The 18,083-nt window shown below is 33.2% G+C and overlaps 2 protein-coding genes across 3 annotated transcripts; both read left to right on the top strand.

The window, feature by feature from the left end:
- The first annotated feature begins 2,772 nt into the window (after positions 1-2,772).
- Positions 2,773-5,926, top strand: LOC105218519 (voltage-dependent anion-selective channel). The gene is made up of 4 exons (XM_011194150.3): positions 2,773-2,932; positions 4,864-5,183; positions 5,248-5,475; positions 5,535-5,926. Exons 1-4 carry the CDS (start codon positions 2,822-2,824, stop codon positions 5,833-5,835), a joined length of 960 nt encoding a protein of 319 aa, XP_011192452.1. The 5' UTR covers positions 2,773-2,821; the 3' UTR covers positions 5,836-5,926.
- Positions 5,927-6,987: 1,061 nt separating this feature from the next.
- LOC105218518 (aurora kinase B) lies at positions 6,988-8,509 on the top strand. Of its 2 annotated transcripts, none has more exons than XM_011194149.3 (5): positions 6,988-7,207; positions 7,267-7,458; positions 7,513-7,806; positions 7,878-8,109; positions 8,311-8,509. In XM_011194149.3, exons 1-5 carry the CDS (start codon positions 7,074-7,076, stop codon positions 8,422-8,424), a joined length of 966 nt encoding a protein of 321 aa, XP_011192451.1. In that variant the 5' UTR covers positions 6,988-7,073; the 3' UTR covers positions 8,425-8,509. The 2 variants fall into 2 exon arrangements, with proteins under 2 accessions (XP_011192451.1, XP_054083047.1); XM_054227072.1 differs by having other exon boundaries at positions 8,287-8,390.
- The last annotated feature ends 9,574 nt before the right edge of the window (positions 8,510-18,083 follow it).

The following is an 18,083-nucleotide window of genomic DNA, read 5'->3' as shown; positions in this document are numbered from 1 at the left end:
GAACCAGCATTAACAGCAATAACAATGTCAGCCTGGAAATCCAACGCAGAATCACTCTTGCCAACAGGTGCTACTATGGACTAAGTAGGCAATTGAAAAGTAAAGTCGTCTCTCGACGAACAAAAACCAAACTCTACAAGTCCCTCATCATTCCCGTCCTACTTTACGGTGCAGAAGCGTGGACGATGTCAACATCCGATGAGACGGCACTAGGAGTTTTCGAGAGAAAGGTTTTGCGGTAGATTTATAGTCCCTTAAACATTGGCAACGGCGAATACCGCAGACGATGGAACGATGAGCTGTATGTGTTATTCGACGACATAGACATAGTCCAGCGAATAAAAAAACAGCGGCTACGCTGGCTAGGTCATGTTGTTCGAATGGATGAAAGTGCTCCGGCTCTGAAAGTATTCGATGCAGTACCCGCTGGTGGAAGCCGAGGAAGAGGGAGACCTCCACTCCGATGGAAGGACCAGGTGGAGAAGGACCTGGCTTCGCTTGGTATAACCAATTGGCGCCAAACTGCCAGAAGGAAGGATACGTGGCGCGCTGTTTTGGACTCGGCTATAACCGCGTAAGCGGTGTCTACGCCAGTCAAGAAGAAGAAGAATTGAAATCCAGACATACAGATATGTCAGTGATAGACATGTTCCTTGGCGTCCTGAGGGCGTTGGTATTAAAAATAGTCGAAATTGTAATATTTCATTCCCACTAAATGCCGATACCTGAAAACTTTAAACTGATATAACTAAGCCACAAATTAAGATATAAAACTAAAGCTCATTATATAATATAGATATAGGTAAAATCGGCTAATAACCCCGTCCACTTCCCATTCAAAGGTTTTGTCTAAATCTATTAAAAGTGCGTTAGAACCTTTCCAGTTTGACACTTTCAAAAAATCGTTTTTTTTAAATTTTACATATTCGATAGTTTGTATTTTCAAAAATTTCCTTTGAAAGCTTTAAGGTTGTATCTTGAATAGTTTTTGAATGACAGTTTTCTAAAGAGCGACCACTAGCAGGTATAAGCCGCTATAGTCGAAACGCGTTTTTCTCGAAATAATATTTTTCCAAATTGCTGACTTAACTCAACGAGAAATTGATCGATCGACTTCAAATTTAAACTGCTTATTCTTGAATATATTTACTATACAATGACCTAGGATATTTTTGATTGGTTGGAAATTGTCAATTTGCCAATAAAAAAAGAAATTTTTTACCAAAAAAAAACACCATTTTTTCAGATCTACGCCATTTTGTTCATTTTTGATATTTCTCAATAATGATAGCACATTGTATAGGAAATACTTTCAACTGTAACAACGTTTTTGAATTTTTTTTTTAGCTACTCATTTGGCACTTTGGAATCATGTCAGCAGTTGGGGAACTTTTTTTTGGCACCTCCGAAGACAGCACATAACTTCGTTATTTTTCAATAGTTTTGTAAAAAGAAATCTTAAAATATACCTTAATATGTCCAAAACACTTCTTAACATTCGATCCAGTACTTTCTTAAAAAAAAAATCACGAAAATCGCATATTTTTCATGGGTTACACTGGTATAGCCCCTTAACTCACACACGGGAAATTGATGTTACTTTGTACTAAAACTATATTAGAGGAGACCCAACTTTTGTCTAAACATTGTCGGAATCGAACTATAACTTATCAACACCTCTGATACCGATGAGGAACTAGGTGTCTATGACTGACTTTTTACCGAAAATATTGGTAAATAACCGAGAGAATGACGTCATTTCCTGATAATAATGTGTTCTGAAGCAGATAAGTAAGTAATAAAATAGATCCTGACCAGATTTCCGATATTTCAGGAAAATTAATTTAACGGATAATCTTGGTTATAATGTAATGTGTAATATGCTACGTAATATGAATTCAATTCATTCAGAGTTCGGTCGAATAAAAATTATTAAATTAACAAAAATTAAATGATTATATTAGTGGAATTTCCATAACTCGTACTTTTGAATTGACAATAGCGTTTAGAAATCAAATTTCATACAAATTTCCTTCCATAACTCAATCTTCCTTAACTTGAAATTTTCCATAACTCGAACTCTTGTATTGGCAATAGAAGTCAAATTTCATACAAATTTCCTTCCATAAATCGAACTTTTCAACCAGGTAATACAAATACAATAATTATACAATATACAATTAATAATACAAAATTTAAAATTTTACTATCGAGGTAGAATTTTAAAAGCGCCCCTATATCTTATGGAGGCGAACAAAAAATATGATATTACACGAATGGATTGCAAAAATCATGTAACAAAGGCATGAGATTGCAAAAATCATGTAACAAAGGCATGAGATACACACGTCAAGAGCCAAACTATAGCAAACTGCAACAAACAAAATTAAGGAATATATTTTTTAACACAAGTTAATAAAACTTTTTGCCAGTAAATAAATAAAACTGAATAAAAGTCTATATGTTGCTGCTTTTTAAAAAATTGTATGTTTTAATGAAACCTTCTATAACTCGGAAGTCTCTCTAACTCGAAGTTTTTTTGTGGATTATGGTAATTCGAGTTATAGAAGTTCCACTGTATTTTGATGCAAATACTTTTTGATCATACATTAGCTTAAAGCAAAAAGTATAATTACGTTGATATTTGCTCAGAAAAACTATATTATTTTTAACTGAATGTCAGTTTAAAGAATTCGTGTGAAAACCCTTTACAAATATTTATCAAAGTCTCAAACCTTCAAGTATTTATAAATTTTGCCCAGAGTAATGGGATTTTTTTCAGTTTTAATACTTCTTCTCAAACTTGGGCACACTTGTGAGAATGAACTTATTTTTCTTTTACTACTTGTTCATCCTGCTGGTGGAGCTCACAAAATTTCTGGTGTTCGTCGTGGTCGTTGTGTTCCTACATCTTACTCGTGAAATTATTGATGTAAGTATAAATTTAATTAAATTGCTGAAACAAAATTCGTTCAGAATACATCTAAGCGTATGAAAAATGACAAAGTTCATTAAATTAGCAAAAAGCAATAGTATGTGTTAATAATAACATTAAAATGAAAAGTGATTTCATAACCTATAAAAGAGTGTCGACAATCTATAATTTGCTTGGATAGTGATGTATGGTGTGACAGTGGTAAACTACAAATTGAGTTCAACTCATTTCATATCTAGATTCATGTGAACTATATTTTTTAGTTCACACAAATTAAATCTGATTTAACATCATTGTTAAAATTATGCCTTCTAAATAAATAACTGAATGAGTAAACATATTTGTAATTATTTAATATTCGTCAATTAAAAATATATAATCTGATATTATAAAGGTTTAGATAAATGGTATGTCATTGAGAGAGAATATATAAAGCGTTGACCGGCGTGTTATAAATAAGGAATGGAAAACTTACATATACAATTTGCGTTTGGTGGTGAATATGCTACTTTTTGCTGTTACGTAACAAACAGTGAAAGGTTGCAAAGTTTTTATCATTCATTTGTTTGTTAAGCCAATGTATTAAAGATTTAATTGTATATAGAGAAAAAATATAATAATAGAAAAAGGAAATTTCAGTAGTTAAATCTGGAAGTTTATTGGATTTATAAATGTAGAAATCATGTGAGAATAAATCTCTATTAGATCGATGAAAGTATTTACATGTATACCAATATACATGAATACTTTTGTCGATTTCGCACTGTCATACCTTCAGTAGTATGTATGCATGTGCATATCTATGTTAAAATATATTTTTTGTATATGGATATATACAGTGTTACATTCATATCTATTAATTCTTACTGAAAGAAGCCCAGTATTAATCACATGAGTTTGTTTAAACATTTTGTTAACATTAAGTTAATGTATCCATGCAAATATTTAACTCTTCATCCGTGAATTTAAAATCAAGTTTGTACAATGCAATAAATATAGTTTTGTTAAATAGAATAAAGTTACATTTAACTTAAAAGTATTTTGTTTAAAGAGCTGCATATATATGTATATAAAGATTTTATAAACATGTTCAGCTCAATATACCTTGCATTCGAAATTTTAAAGGCAAATTCTACAATGTGCTGATAGGTCTAAATTCTTACGACAGTCGATTATTTAAGGAGTGGACTGTAATCTGGATCGGTCCAGTAACTAACCACGATAAATTTTCCAAATTATTTAGTGACAATTTTCTACTGATACAACACTTACATTTTGCGTACGAATTCATCTCCCTTGTACATATTTTATTTTATATACATGTGTATGTGTGTGAAAATGCCCTTTCACGTTTCCATGCAGCACAAATCAAATTTGTTACATCATCATAAGAATAATTAAATATTTCGTTTGCCGGTGTAGTTTTATTAAAGACTTTAAATTATTAATTATGCATATTATTATGACATAAAACTTTTACAATTACTTTCTGCAGAACATATTTCTCAAAAGATGGAACCTCAAATTTGTCTGCGTTTTCAAGTTCTTAAAACCAATTCGCAAAGCAAATTCCGTTGTAGTCGCCTGGACTAGTACATATACTGACAGCCATACTACAGTAGACTTACGCAATTGTTAATATTCTAAACATTATCTTTTTGGTACCAACATTTTAAGGTGTAAAGAACATGTTGTGTACCTTTATAAAATATTTACTTTGTCTTTACAAGTGTCTTTAATCTATGTTGTTTTCAATCAAACTAATCAATATTTGACGACGAAATTTTCATTCAAAATTTAGCCCAAAAAACGTACAATTATATTTAACGTTGCATATTATTTTATAAAACAGTTATATACTCAATTATTTTCCTTATATCGTACAACAGTAATAAATTGACTTTCTTCATTTCACTTTAAATCTGCAGATGGCTCCTCCATCATACCCCGATCTTGGCAAACAAGCCCGCGATGTCTTCAGCAAAGGTTACCACTTTGGTCTGTGGAAATTGGATTGTAAGACAAAGACTCCTTCGGGTATTGAATTCAACACAGCCGGTCATTCCAACCAGGAGTCTGGCAAAGTCTTCGGTTCATTGGAGACCAAATATAAGGTTAAGGATTATGGTTTAAGCTTAACCGAAAAATGGAACACAGATAACACCTTGTTCACCGAAGTGTCTGTCCAAGATAAGTTACTGGAAGGTTTAAAGTTGGCGTTCGAAGCTACTTTCGCTCCTCAATCAGGGTGAGACTACTTCAAAATTGGGATTTTTACTTGATTGTTATTATTATTTTACGTTCGTTTTCAGCAACAAAACTGGAAAATTTAAGGCTGCCTATGGTCACGAAAATGTGAAAGTCGATTCAGACGTAAATGTTGACCTCAACGGTCCACTCATCAATGCTTCAGCTGTATTGGGCTATGAAGGATGGTTGGCTGGTTACCAGACCGCATTCGATACCCAAAACAATTCTTTGAAAACCAACAACTTTGCCTTGGGTTATGCCGCCAAGGACTTTGTGCTGCATACAGCTGTGTAAGTAATAAGGTTTCTATTCCGAAAAAAAATATATTTTATTATTCTTATATTTATAGCAACGATGGTCAAGAGTTTACGGGATCGATTTTCCAGAAATGTACTCCAAAACTCGATGTTGCCGTCCAATTATCTTGGACATCTGGTGGTAACAATACCAAGTTTGGCCTTGGTGGCAAATATCTTATCGACGATGACATTAGTGTTCGTGCGAAGGTGAACAACGCTAGCCAAGTTGGTTTGGGCTACCAACAACGGGTACGTGATGGTATCACAGTGAGTCTCTCTGCTTTGATTGATGGCAAGAACTTCAATGCCGGTGGTCACAAGATTGGCGTTGCTTTGGAGCTGGAAGCTTAAAATTATATGATATCATAATTTGAAAAATAATAAAACAGTTACCCATTAAATTATAACAAACCCAACAAGAAATAAAGAAGACAGAAATGAACTATTTCATGTTTAGCCAGTAAAACAACATAGCAGTTAATCCAAATGAAAGGGATACTTTTAGTGAAACTTTTGGAATTCATTATTTCAGTATATGATGTATTATCGTCGACGTAGCTATATGCGTATACTATATACGAATATGGAAAAGGTGTGCATTTAATTAAAGAAACATAATAGTTTATGTCTACATATAATGCGATAAACAAACTATGGAAATACATTACTATGACCCATCCAGTTTCTTATTCTAATATATTTTTATTTTTTTGTGTGCAAATAAAATTTTTCTTTTTGTTGAGATCTTCCGCTGTTCTAAATACGGCATCGCTTGGTTTCATAAATTGTGTTCCCTCATTCCGTCTAACCAAATACTAAAATACGTGTTTTTTTTCTTATCAAGGACCTCATGTTCTTTGGGTTTCATAAAATTAATTTTATATTCATTAACATTATTGTTTAACAGGTTTTCTAAGCACAGCTTTTTTAAAGTCAATGTCGCTATCTTTAGCCAGAAGATATGCGAATTCCAAAAATTTGTCCTTTGAGTCGTTTTTACCATTGTGAATAGTCTACATTAGTAAAACAAATTTTGGTAGCACTCAGCAAGCAGCAATCGAATTTTTAATGAAGTATCCGCATACTCTCCTGCACGATTTCAACTAGGTAACTTTGTTGTTTCTTTCACATGTAAAATTTTTGACAGGCAAGCAGCGCCCAAAGACAGCGAGTAGAGAAGTTACCATTCGATAGCACCTGCTATCTTCTTTTGCTACCAATTTTAGTTTTACATTCATTCACAATGGTAAAAATGTCTCACAACACAAATTGGGTCAAGGAAAATGTAAATACTTATACATTTTTATTGATAAAAACATAAACTAAATACTAATTGTTTAAAGAAACCATAATGTATGTACTCTGCAAGTGGTAAATATATTTTAAGGAGAAAATGTTTAAGAGGACATTTCTTCTATTCTACTTCCTTGGTGTAAGCGTAGTTTAATATATTATGGCATCATTATTAATCCAAAACTTGGCATCACTTAGTTGTCATTTTGACATTTGAGTTCATTTTGAAATATTTAAACGAAAGAAGCGCTTACATTCTTGAACAAAAGTGGTGTCAAACACGTCCGAATTATAAAATGCAAAAATTACAAAAGAAACCACCAAATCGCACCGAGTTGGCGAAATTAATAAAAGATGTACCCGAAGAATACCAACAACACATACAATCGATGTCCTTAAAAATGATGCAACATCCTGCATATGGACAGCCGTAAGTAACTTATACTTTGATGTCATGACATGAATTTTAAAAAGAAAATTTTAATTCAGTTACCAATGGACTACGCGTGATTTTGAAATGGGCGCTCCTTTGGGGCGAGGAAAGTTTGGTCGCGTGTATTTGGCTCGTGAACGAACATCAAGTTTTATAGTAGCTATGAAGGTAATGTTTAAAGCTGAACTTGAAAAGGGAAATGTTCAACGACAAGTCCTTCGTGAAATTGAAATACAAACACGACTCAAGTAAGTATATACATTATTGTTGTTTGCTTACTTTTTAATTTATTTCCTCAACAGGCACCCCAATATACTGAGATTACTGACATGGTTTCATGATGACAGTCGAATATACCTTGCACTTGAAATTGCTTCTGAAGGTGAATTATATAAGCATTTGCGTAATTCTCCACATCGACGTTTTGAAGAACCACGAGCAGCAAAATACACTTACCAGGTAGCCGATGCTCTTGAATATTGCCATTTAAATAATGTCATACATCGCGATTTGAAACCAGAAAACATATTGTTAACTTCGTCAGACGATGTCAAATTAGCTGATTTTGGTTGGTCGGCACACACTATATCTAATAAGTAAGTTTATTGTAAAAAATATATTGTATGTCATAGTAAAATTTGTATTTATCATATATACTTTTCAATAGGCGTAAAACATTATGCGGTACTTTGGATTATTTACCACCCGAAATGGTGGATGGGCACATATATGATCATTCTGTTGATCATTGGTGTTTAGGAATATTATGTTATGAGTTTTTAGTGGGCTGTGCGCCTTTCGAGTCCAACGACAATGAAAAAACTTACGAGAAAATTAGACGTCTGGAAGTTTATTATCCTCCATATTTGAGTTCTGGGGCAAAAGATCTAATTTCTAAGGTAATTAATTACATCATTACTTATCTTATGTAAGAAACTATAGAGGACATTCGTTTTAAAAAATTTCAATATGTAGGAATTTGAAGTTTTTTTAATTTTATAACGAAAGCACCATATAGACTACGAAATAAACACAAACATTTATACATACAAAATTTAGATATGTACATGTTTCAGCTATCTTCGAATTTTTAATTGCAGTTGCTGCGAAAATCAAATAATGGGCGAATTACACTCGTGGAGGTTATGAAACATCATTGGGTCAAGGAAAATATGGCTATAAGGAACGCTTACTTAGAAGAGAAAAAGCTCTAGAGTAAAGTTTTTTAATATCTTTCATTGTTTATATCATAAAATATTCTAAAGATTTTAATAATAAAAATTTCCATATTAGAAAATACTAGTGTCGTTCTCTAAAATTAAATAGTAAATTATCTAATCAGTAATAACTGATTACTAACAAATAATTGCATTTATGAACTAAAGCTGTAACTGCATTGCTCGCGTATACGAATGCGAAAAAATGCGCTTGCCTGCGTATATTTCTAGTACCTCTATAAAATAAGATTGAGAATGCGTTGACAGCTGTGTACAAGGTGATACCAGAGAATGTCAATTATAGAGAAGATTCAATTGCGGACAAGCGTGTGAATTGTCAAAACCTATCAAGATTCTATAAGCGTGTTTCACCACAGCCAGCTCGGAAGGGGAAATATTAACAGTGCTTCGTAACAGAGATGAGTATTAATTGAAAAATATGCTCAGAAGTTTACATTTCTATTATAGACGCATGTTAGGCTTTTTGTTTATATGTTGATGCGTTTATATGCTTACTATATACAATTGATATGAAATTCGTTTTGCGGATATTTATGAATGCAACTACAATTGAAAAAAATTTCAAAAGAATTATGCGATTTCAGAGGCATATTTGTGGAAAAAATATATGTTTTCTAATAATATACATATGTATATACATACTTTCATAAAAAATATGTTTATAATTTTATACTAAATATATTTCTTACAATATTAAATTAACTACATATTTCATAACATTAAATTTGCATATATATTTGTGTATCTCTATACATAAGCATTTACGTGTGTTCTTATGTAGATACATATGTCTTCAAAAATTCGAATATTATCATTATCACTTATCAGTGAAGGTCATGTCACATGTGCACGCATTGCTCTGTATGCATATATCTACATACATATGTTTGCATGTCACTGAACAAATACACAAACTTACATTTGCATATGCGTGCACGTAAGTCTGCCAACCATCACAAAAAATCAAAAGCATTGTTCTACAAAAACGCATAAGCAGCATCACAAGTAATATGGCAGCCAATCGACGTAGCCAAATATTGTAGTAAACACAACAAAAACATTTTCATTCATGAACGCAGGCGCACATTCACTTGGCAAAGTTGCTTCATTCATAAAGCAGAGACATATACATCACCCCGCGCATGCCATGCCAACAAACGCCTTTTCGCGACGATGACAAAAATCATAAATTGAAGATTTTTCTAATGTTCCTTCAGAAGGAAAAGTTGCAACGCCGCAAAAACCTAGGAAGAAAAATGGCAACATAGCCCTTGAGTCGATTTAAAATATTTTTCAGCAAAAATTCTGTGGCTCGCAAAAATTTATGTCGATATGTTTGCATGCTCATACATATTCATACAATGTAGCGTCGCGCAGGCGGCCATCAATTTTTCGACACATCGAGCTTTACAGGGCCGTTTCAAGTGATCCCGCCGTAAAAATATTTGCGCTTAATATGTATTGACCCCGCATGCGCGGGGAGATGTGTATGGCTCTGCTTTTATGAATGAAGCAACTTTGCCAAGTGAATGGGCGCCTGCGTTCATGAATGAAAATGTTTTTGTTATGTTTACCACAATATTTGGCTACGTCGTTTGGCTGCCATATTGTCTTGTGATTCTGCTTATGCGTTTGAGGCGCTTGTTGTTTTTGTAGAACAATGCTTTTGATTTTTTGTGATGGTTGGCAGATTTACGTGCACGCAAATGCAAATGTAAGTATGTGTGTTTGTTCAGTGACATACAAACATATTTATGTATATGCATACAAAGCAATGCGCGCACATTTGAAATGTCCTTCACTGATAAGTGATAATGAGACTATTCGAATTTTTGAAGACATACCTGTATATGTACATATGTACGCAAGTTTAAGTTACGAAATATGTAGTTCATTATAGTGTTATAGGAAATGTATTTAGTATAAAAATATAAACATATTTTTATGAAAGTATGTACATATGTATATTATTATAAAACATTACATAAATATGTGGGTCCGTTTGAATATTTTTTTTTACAAATATACCTCTGAAATCGCATAGTTTATTTGAAATGTTTTCAATTGTGGATGCATTCATAAATATCCGCAAAACGAATTTCATATCAGTTGTATGTATATAGTAAGCATATAAATGCATCAACATATAAACAAAGAGCCTAACATGCGTCTATAATAGAAATGTTAACCTCTGAGCATATTTTTCAATTATTACTCAGCTCTGTTACGAGGCACTGTTAATATTTCTCCTCCCCAGCCGGCCGTGGTGAAACTCGCTTATAGGATTTTGTTAGTTTTTGACAATTCACACGCTGGTCCGCAATTGGACCTTCCAGAGAATGTCAATTATAGAGAAGGTTCATGGTGTGCCGATTGTCACACTGGTCCGCTTTTCGAAGGGGTACTCGTTTCTATAAGCGTGTTTCACCACATGTAGCTATAAGCGTGTTTCACCACAGTTTAACATTAGAGGGCTCAAAAATAACAGATTTGAGCGTTTTCATGTTTAAATGAGAAAAATTGTGTTAATTTCAATGTTAGTAAATGTAAGCTTACATATTCGCTTATTACAATGCGCAAACGACTTGTATATATTTATATATGTATGTAATTTACAGATACTTTGTTTATATTTGATATTAAAGGACATGCGCACATACATATGTAATAAATGTCTACCCATTTTTTATTCCATAAAAACCTTTGAAATATAAAATAAACTAAAAATATTATATATGTAAAATAATATATATAATATCTATGTATATATTTAATTACTTTGGTCATAAATAATTTCTATGATATCTCAAAATCATAAACGTCCGCGCATTTGTAATTATGTGTGCATGTAAACAAATATCAAAGAATCATTCTAATTGTGTACATATCTCAATTTGTCAACATTCAATATATGTATGTAAAAATGTGCACTCATGGCTTCATGTAAAATCTTTGTTGCCATGGTCAACCAATAGCCGCAGCCTATGATTTTTTGTTTTCAATTCAAAACGTTGTAATGATTGTGGAGCGTACGCAGGCAAAAAGGCCCAGATGCCCAACATGTAATGTCTTTAAGTTTTATGCCTTGTTTCTTACAAAAATGAGTAGTAATTATTTAAAATATGATTTAATATGTTGGTAGAATATTAAAATGTATTTAATTGCGTGGATACATTATTAATACTTCAATATTTGTCAATACATATTAAGCGCAAATATTTTTACGGCGGGATCACTTGAAACGGCCCTGTAAAGCTCGATGTGTCGAAAAATTGATGGCCGCCTGCGCGACGCTACATGCGTTGTTGGTAGAAAATCGGCTTGCCGTAAATATGTATGAATATGTATGAGCATGCAAACATATCGACATAAATTTTTGCGAGCCACAGAATTTTTGCTGAAAAATATTTTAAATCGACTCAAGGGCTATGTTGCCATTTTTCTTCCTAGGTTTTTGCGGCGTTGCAACTTTTCCTTCTGAAGGAACATTAGAAAAATCTTCAATTTATGATTTTTGTCATCGTCGCGAAAAGGCGTTTGTTGGCATGGCATGCGCGGGGTGATGTATATGGCTCTGCTTTTATGAATGAAGCAACTTTGCCAAGTGAATGTGCGCCTGCGTTCATGAATGAAAATGTTTTTGTTGTGTTTACTACAATATTTGGCTACGTCGATTGGCTGCCATATTACTTGTGATGCTGCTTATGCGTTTTTGTAGAACAATGCTTTTGATTTTTTGTGATGGTTGGCAGACTTACGTGCACGCATATGCAAATGTAAGTTTGTGTATTTGTTCAGTGACATGCAAACATATGTATGTATATATATGCATACAGAGCAATGCGTGCACATGTGACATGACCTTCACTGATAAGTGATAATGATAATATTCGAATTTTTGAAGACATATGTATCTACATAAGAACACACGTAAATGCTTATGTATAGAGATACACAAATATATATGCAAATTTAATGTTATGAAATATGTAGTTAATTTAATATTGTAAGAAATATATTTAGTATAAAATTATAAACATATTTTTTATGAAAGTATGTATATACATATGTATATTATTAGAAAACATATATTTTTTCCACAAATATGCCTCTGAAATCGCATAATTCTTTTGAAATTTTTTTCAATTGTAGTTGCATTCATAAATATCCGCAAAACGAATTTCATATCAATTGTATATAGTAAGCATATAAACGCATCAACATATAAACAAAAAGCCTAACATGCGTCTATAATAGAAATGTAAACTTCTGAGCATATTTTTCAATTAATACTCATCTCTGTTACGAAGCACTGTTAATATTTCCCCTTCCGAGCTGGCTGTGGTGAAACACGCTTATAACGGGTGATTTTTTTGAGGTTAGGATTTTCATGCATTAGTATTTGACAGATCACGTGGGATTTCAGACATGGTGTCAAAGAGAAAGATGCTCAGTATGCTTTGACATTTCATCATGAATAGACTAACTTACTAACGAGCAACGCTTGCAAATCATTGAATTTTATTACCAAAATCAGTGTTCGGTTCGAAATGTGTTTATCGACAAATTTTGTTCAGCGATGAGGCTCATTTCTGGTTGAATGGCTACGTAAATAAGCAAAATTGCCGCATTTGGGGTGAAGAGCAACCAGAAGCCGTTCAAGAACTGCCCATGCATCCCGAAAAATGCACTGTTTGGTGTGGTTTGTACGCTGGTGGAATCATTGGACCGTATTTTTTCAAAGATGCTGTTGGACGCAACGTTACGGTGAATGGCGATCGCTATCGTTCGATGCTAACAAACTTTTTGTTGCCAAAAATGGAAGAACTGAACTTGGTTGACATGTGGTTTCAACAAGATGGCGCTACATGCCACACAGCTCGCGATTCTATGGCCATTTTGAGGGAAAACTTCGGAGAACAATTCATCTCAAGAAATGGACCCGTAAGTTGGCCACCAAGATCATGCGATTTAACGCCTTTAGACTATTTTTTGTGGGGCTACGTCAAGTCTAAAGTCTACAGAAATAAGCCAGCAACTATTCCAGCTTTGGAAGACAACATTTCCGAAGAAATTCGGGCTATTCCGGCCGAAATGCTCGAAAAAGTTGCCCAAAATTGGACTTTCCGAATGGACCACCTAAGACGCAGCCGCGGTCAACATTTAAATGAAATTATCTTCAAAAAGTAAATGTCATGAACCAATCTAACGTTTCAAATAAAGAACCGATGAGATTTTGCAAATTTTATGCGTTTTTTTTTTAAAAAAAGTTATCAAGCTCTTAAAAAATCACCCTTTAGAATCTTGATAGGTTTTGACAATTCACACGCTTGTCCGCAATTGAACCTTCTCTATAATTGACATTCTCTGAACCTTCTCTATAATTGACATTCTCTGGACCTTCTCTATATTTTACGTTCTCTGTCTTGTCTTCTATCATTCTTGACTGTTAATGCCTCTAGTTCAATAAACAAGCTATGATAGCTTATGACAAGCCAGCATAATTATGTTGACTAAGTCTTCCATACAAAATAAGCTGATAGCTTAATTTACTGGTCAAATAAAATACGCCTAATACCTCGAATTAAGCAAAGGAACTGCCTACCTTGTTTATTAAAACCTCGTCCCCTCTTATCTTTGAAAATTACTTTAAATATTTGATAAATATATTTTTAACTAGCAGACACGGCTTGACGTGTGCTTAAACAAACTTTTCAAAAGTTATAAGTTTTTACACACTTATCACACTCTCCTATACATATCTATGTACTTTGCCGTTTCTTACGTGGGTTCATTTTAAACAAGTAAGGAAAGGCTAAGTTCGGGTGCAACCGAACATTTTATACTCTCGCAATTTATTGACGTAATTTTATAAAGATAACACAATTCGACCTACATATATATTCGACATAAAGTTCAATAGAATAACGAAAATTATCATAAATAGAATATGTGGACTGAGGTAATTCCTGAATCGATTTCACTCGTATTCACCACCAAGATACAATATATCGAAGACTATACGCTCACTTAATTTTATATTACTTATAATTAGGTATATGGGATCTGGAGGAAGTTATGACTCGATTTTAACAATTTTTGGTAAAGAGACAAACTGTTATAAGAAAAAAATTCTGAGGGAATGAATTACATTAAAATATCTGAGAAATTTACCTATATTTTCGGTGAAAAATTACCCTTAGGCACTGAGTTCTTCATGTTTGATATCAGGGCCCTTGAAAAGTCATGGTCATTTGACAATTTTTCCACAAGTGATGCCACGGATCATATACAGTATTGGTGTAAAGTTTTATTTCGCTGTCTTTATTGGTTCCTTATGTATATATGTATTATAAAGTGAACGAATCAGAAGAATTCAAAATTGAGTTATATTGGAAATAGGGGTAGCTGTGAACCGATTTCGCCCATACCCGTGTCATCAGGGCGTCAAGAAAGTATTATATACCGAATTTCATTGAAATCGGTCGAGTAGTTCTTGAGATATGGTTTTTGACCCATAAGTGGGCGACGTCACGCCCATTTTCCATTTAGTAAAAAAATCTCAGTTCAGCTTCCTTCTGCCATTTCTTGTGTAAAATTTGGTGTTTCTGACGTTTCTCGTTAGTGAGTTAACCCACTTTTAGTAATTTTCAACCTAACCTTTGTATGGGAGGTGGGAGTGGTTATTATCCGATTTCTTTCATTTTTAGACTGTATAAGGAAACGGCTGAAAGAAACGACTGCAGAAAGTTTGGTTTATATAGCTTTATTGGTTTGCAATATATATATAAAAAACCTATTTGAGGGCGGGGGCGCCCAAATGTGCCCAAAAAGACATCCAAATGTGCCCCTCCCTAATGCGATCCTATGTTCCAAATTATTATGGCTTAGTTATGACACCGTATAGGTTTTCGGTTTTCGCCATTTTGTGGGCGTGGCAGTAAACCGATTTTGCCCATCTTCGAAAGCAAACTCCTCAGAGTGCCAAGGAATATGTGTTCCAAGTTTCATTAAGATATCTTCATTTTTACTCAAGTTATCGCTTGCACGGACAGACGGTTAGACGGACGGAGAGACATCCGGATTTCAACTCCACTCGTCCTGATCATTTATATATATATAACCCCATATATATCTCTCTTTTATTTCTTGGTGACACAAATAACCGTTATGTGAATAAAACTATAATACTATGTACAACAGGTTGCGAGAGTAAAACAAAAACACATAAAGTGTCAAACTAAGCCATAAATAAAGTTATAACAGTAAAATTTGGAATAAAGGATCGCACTAGGAAGGGGCATATTTGGATGTAATTTTTTTTGGAAAAGTTGGCGTGGCCCCGCCACCAAATCGGTAGTTTATATATATCTCGCAAACCAATAAAGCTATATAAACCAAACATTCTGCAGTCGATTCTCTTACGTACCCCAACACATACCATGAAAATAGTTGGAATCGGGTAATAACCACGCCCACCTCCCATACAAAGGTTAGGTTGAAAATTACTAAAAGTGAGTTAACTCAATAACGAAAAACGTCAGAAACACTAAATTTTACTGAAGAAACAGCAAAAGGAAGCTGCACTCAGATTTTTTTTACAAAATTTAAAATGGGCGTGGCATCGCTCACTTATGGGTCAAAAACCATATCTCCGGAACTACTCGACAGATTTCAATGAAACATAGTATATAATATTTTCTTGACACCCTGATGACACATGTGGAAAATTGTTGAAATCGGTTCACAACCACGGCAACTTCCCATATAACTCAATTTTGAAATCCATCTGATTCCTTCACTTTATTTATATATACATAAGGAACCAATGAAGATAACGAAATAAAACTTTACACAAATACTGTATATGATCTGTGTAATGTAATTCAGAGGAAATTGTTTTCTTCTAATAGTGTGTCTCTGTTCCAAAAATTATTAAAATCGGGTCATAACATCTCATAGCTCTCATATACCTAATTATAGGTTTTTCAAAACTACCTACATTTTAGGTTTTTTTTCATCTTTCAGGAACACGAGTATAGGTACATGACAAGACATTACTTCTTATTAAATTTAGTGTCAATTTATACATTTAACAAATATATATTGGATATTGTTCAGTTTTATGTGCTTATATTACACTAAACAAGTTAAAATTATAATAAGAAAACAAAAAATAGGACAATAATGTGAACGCGCGATAAGTGTTTAAGGGATTATATATATTGAAGTCGGTCAAAAAATTTCTAAAATTTGTATGGAGATTTTACCAGTAGAAGCGAAGTTATAACGTTTTCATCTCGCCCCGCTACACTAGACAAAATTGCGCTTAAAACTTTAAACGCATTTATCTCGACATCACGTTTTCCCGAAGACGTTGTTCAAATATCATTGAACATGCATTCTTTTATGCCTTAGCAAATCCGAGGAGCTACATATAAAACATAAATCTGTATACATAAATAAACACATAAACATATATGCATTAATATGCAACAAACATACATTATATGATGCACGCATACATGCAACACACATACATTTATATGAGGCACGCATGCATCTATATGCAACACGCATGCACTCAACTACTAATAAATAAACATATTTATATGTATGCACAAGATAACCTATTGGTTATAAAAATACATTGGGGCAATTGCTTGTGTGCATTTGAAATAACCCCTTATCGTGCAACATATAAAATATACATATAGACATACACACATACATATATAATTAGCTACTTAAGATATATTTAAAAATTGTATTTAAGCGTTGACAAAATGAAAATAAAACTAGAATGAAATAATTTCTCAATAAGGCTAGACTATCATTTATTTTCCCCCACCAGCGGTAAGAAATATTTGACATAGCTAGTTTTAACATTTGAGAATGAATTAAATTCTCACTCAATGCAAGTCTATCATTGCCCCCCACCAGCGATAAGGTTTGTTAGAAACTACATTGTTTTATTTGGTAGGCCGGATGTTTTTTACATTGGTCCTATCGAGCCTATAAAAGAGCTCAGCCAAAACAAAAGCCAGTGGCGGATTTAGAAATTTGCCGCCAGTAGGCTATTCAATTTTTGCCGCCCCTATTGACCTCATGCGCTAGTTTAGTTCACAATCATTATTAATTACATTTATTGTGTTAATGAAATTGCAACATTATGATTTGTCCTCTATCGTCCTCATTACATCGTTTTTTTTCGTTATTAGGATGATTTTGAACTAGGGAATAGTTGTGTCAGTTTCTAGATTATTTTTACAACCCACGATTTAGTGAAGAGTGTTTAGTGTTGAGCTACAACACTATATAAAAGCACAGCTTATATAAAATAATGTGTAGTCGGTAAACGTTTAATTGTTAAATATTTTTTATTCCACTTACAATATAAAAACAACACGAACAATATCTATTAAATAATCTGTTAACAATCAGGTTAATAGTGACAATGAGATCAATTAAGTTTTACATTAACTTTTTGCGAGATTTTAAATTCGCAAAATTATTAATTATATCGTCGTATGAGATCTTGTTCATTAGTTCTGACTCTATGCACAAAAGAGATAAGGCGTTAAGCTTTTCTTGACTTAAAGTAGATCGTAGATAGTTTTTTACTCGCTTTAAGC

The sequence above is a fragment of the Zeugodacus cucurbitae genome, chromosome 3, assembly GCF_028554725.1.
Source record: "Zeugodacus cucurbitae isolate PBARC_wt_2022May chromosome 3, idZeuCucr1.2, whole genome shotgun sequence".
NCBI lineage: Eukaryota > Metazoa > Arthropoda > Insecta > Diptera > Tephritidae > Zeugodacus > Zeugodacus cucurbitae.
This window is presented reverse-complemented; position numbering and strand designations above follow the sequence as displayed.

Coding starts and splice junctions, on each gene's coding strand:
- LOC105218519 (XM_011194150.3), top strand. CDS start 2,822: ATGAACTTATTTTTCTTTTACTACTTGTTCATCCTGCTGGTGGAGCTC. Junction 2,933..4,863: donor TTACTCGTGAAATTATTGAT/GTAAGTATAAAT, acceptor TTAAATCTGCAG/ATGGCTCCTCCATCATACCC. Junction 5,476..5,534: donor TTTGTGCTGCATACAGCTGT/GTAAGTAATAAG, acceptor TTATATTTATAG/CAACGATGGTCAAGAGTTTA.
- LOC105218518 (XM_011194149.3), top strand. CDS start 7,074: ATGCAAAAATTACAAAAGAAACCACCAAATCGCACCGAGTTGGCGAAA. Junction 7,459..7,512: donor GAAATACAAACACGACTCAA/GTAAGTATATAC, acceptor TTTCCTCAACAG/GCACCCCAATATACTGAGAT. Junction 7,807..7,877: donor GCACACACTATATCTAATAA/GTAAGTTTATTG, acceptor ACTTTTCAATAG/GCGTAAAACATTATGCGGTA.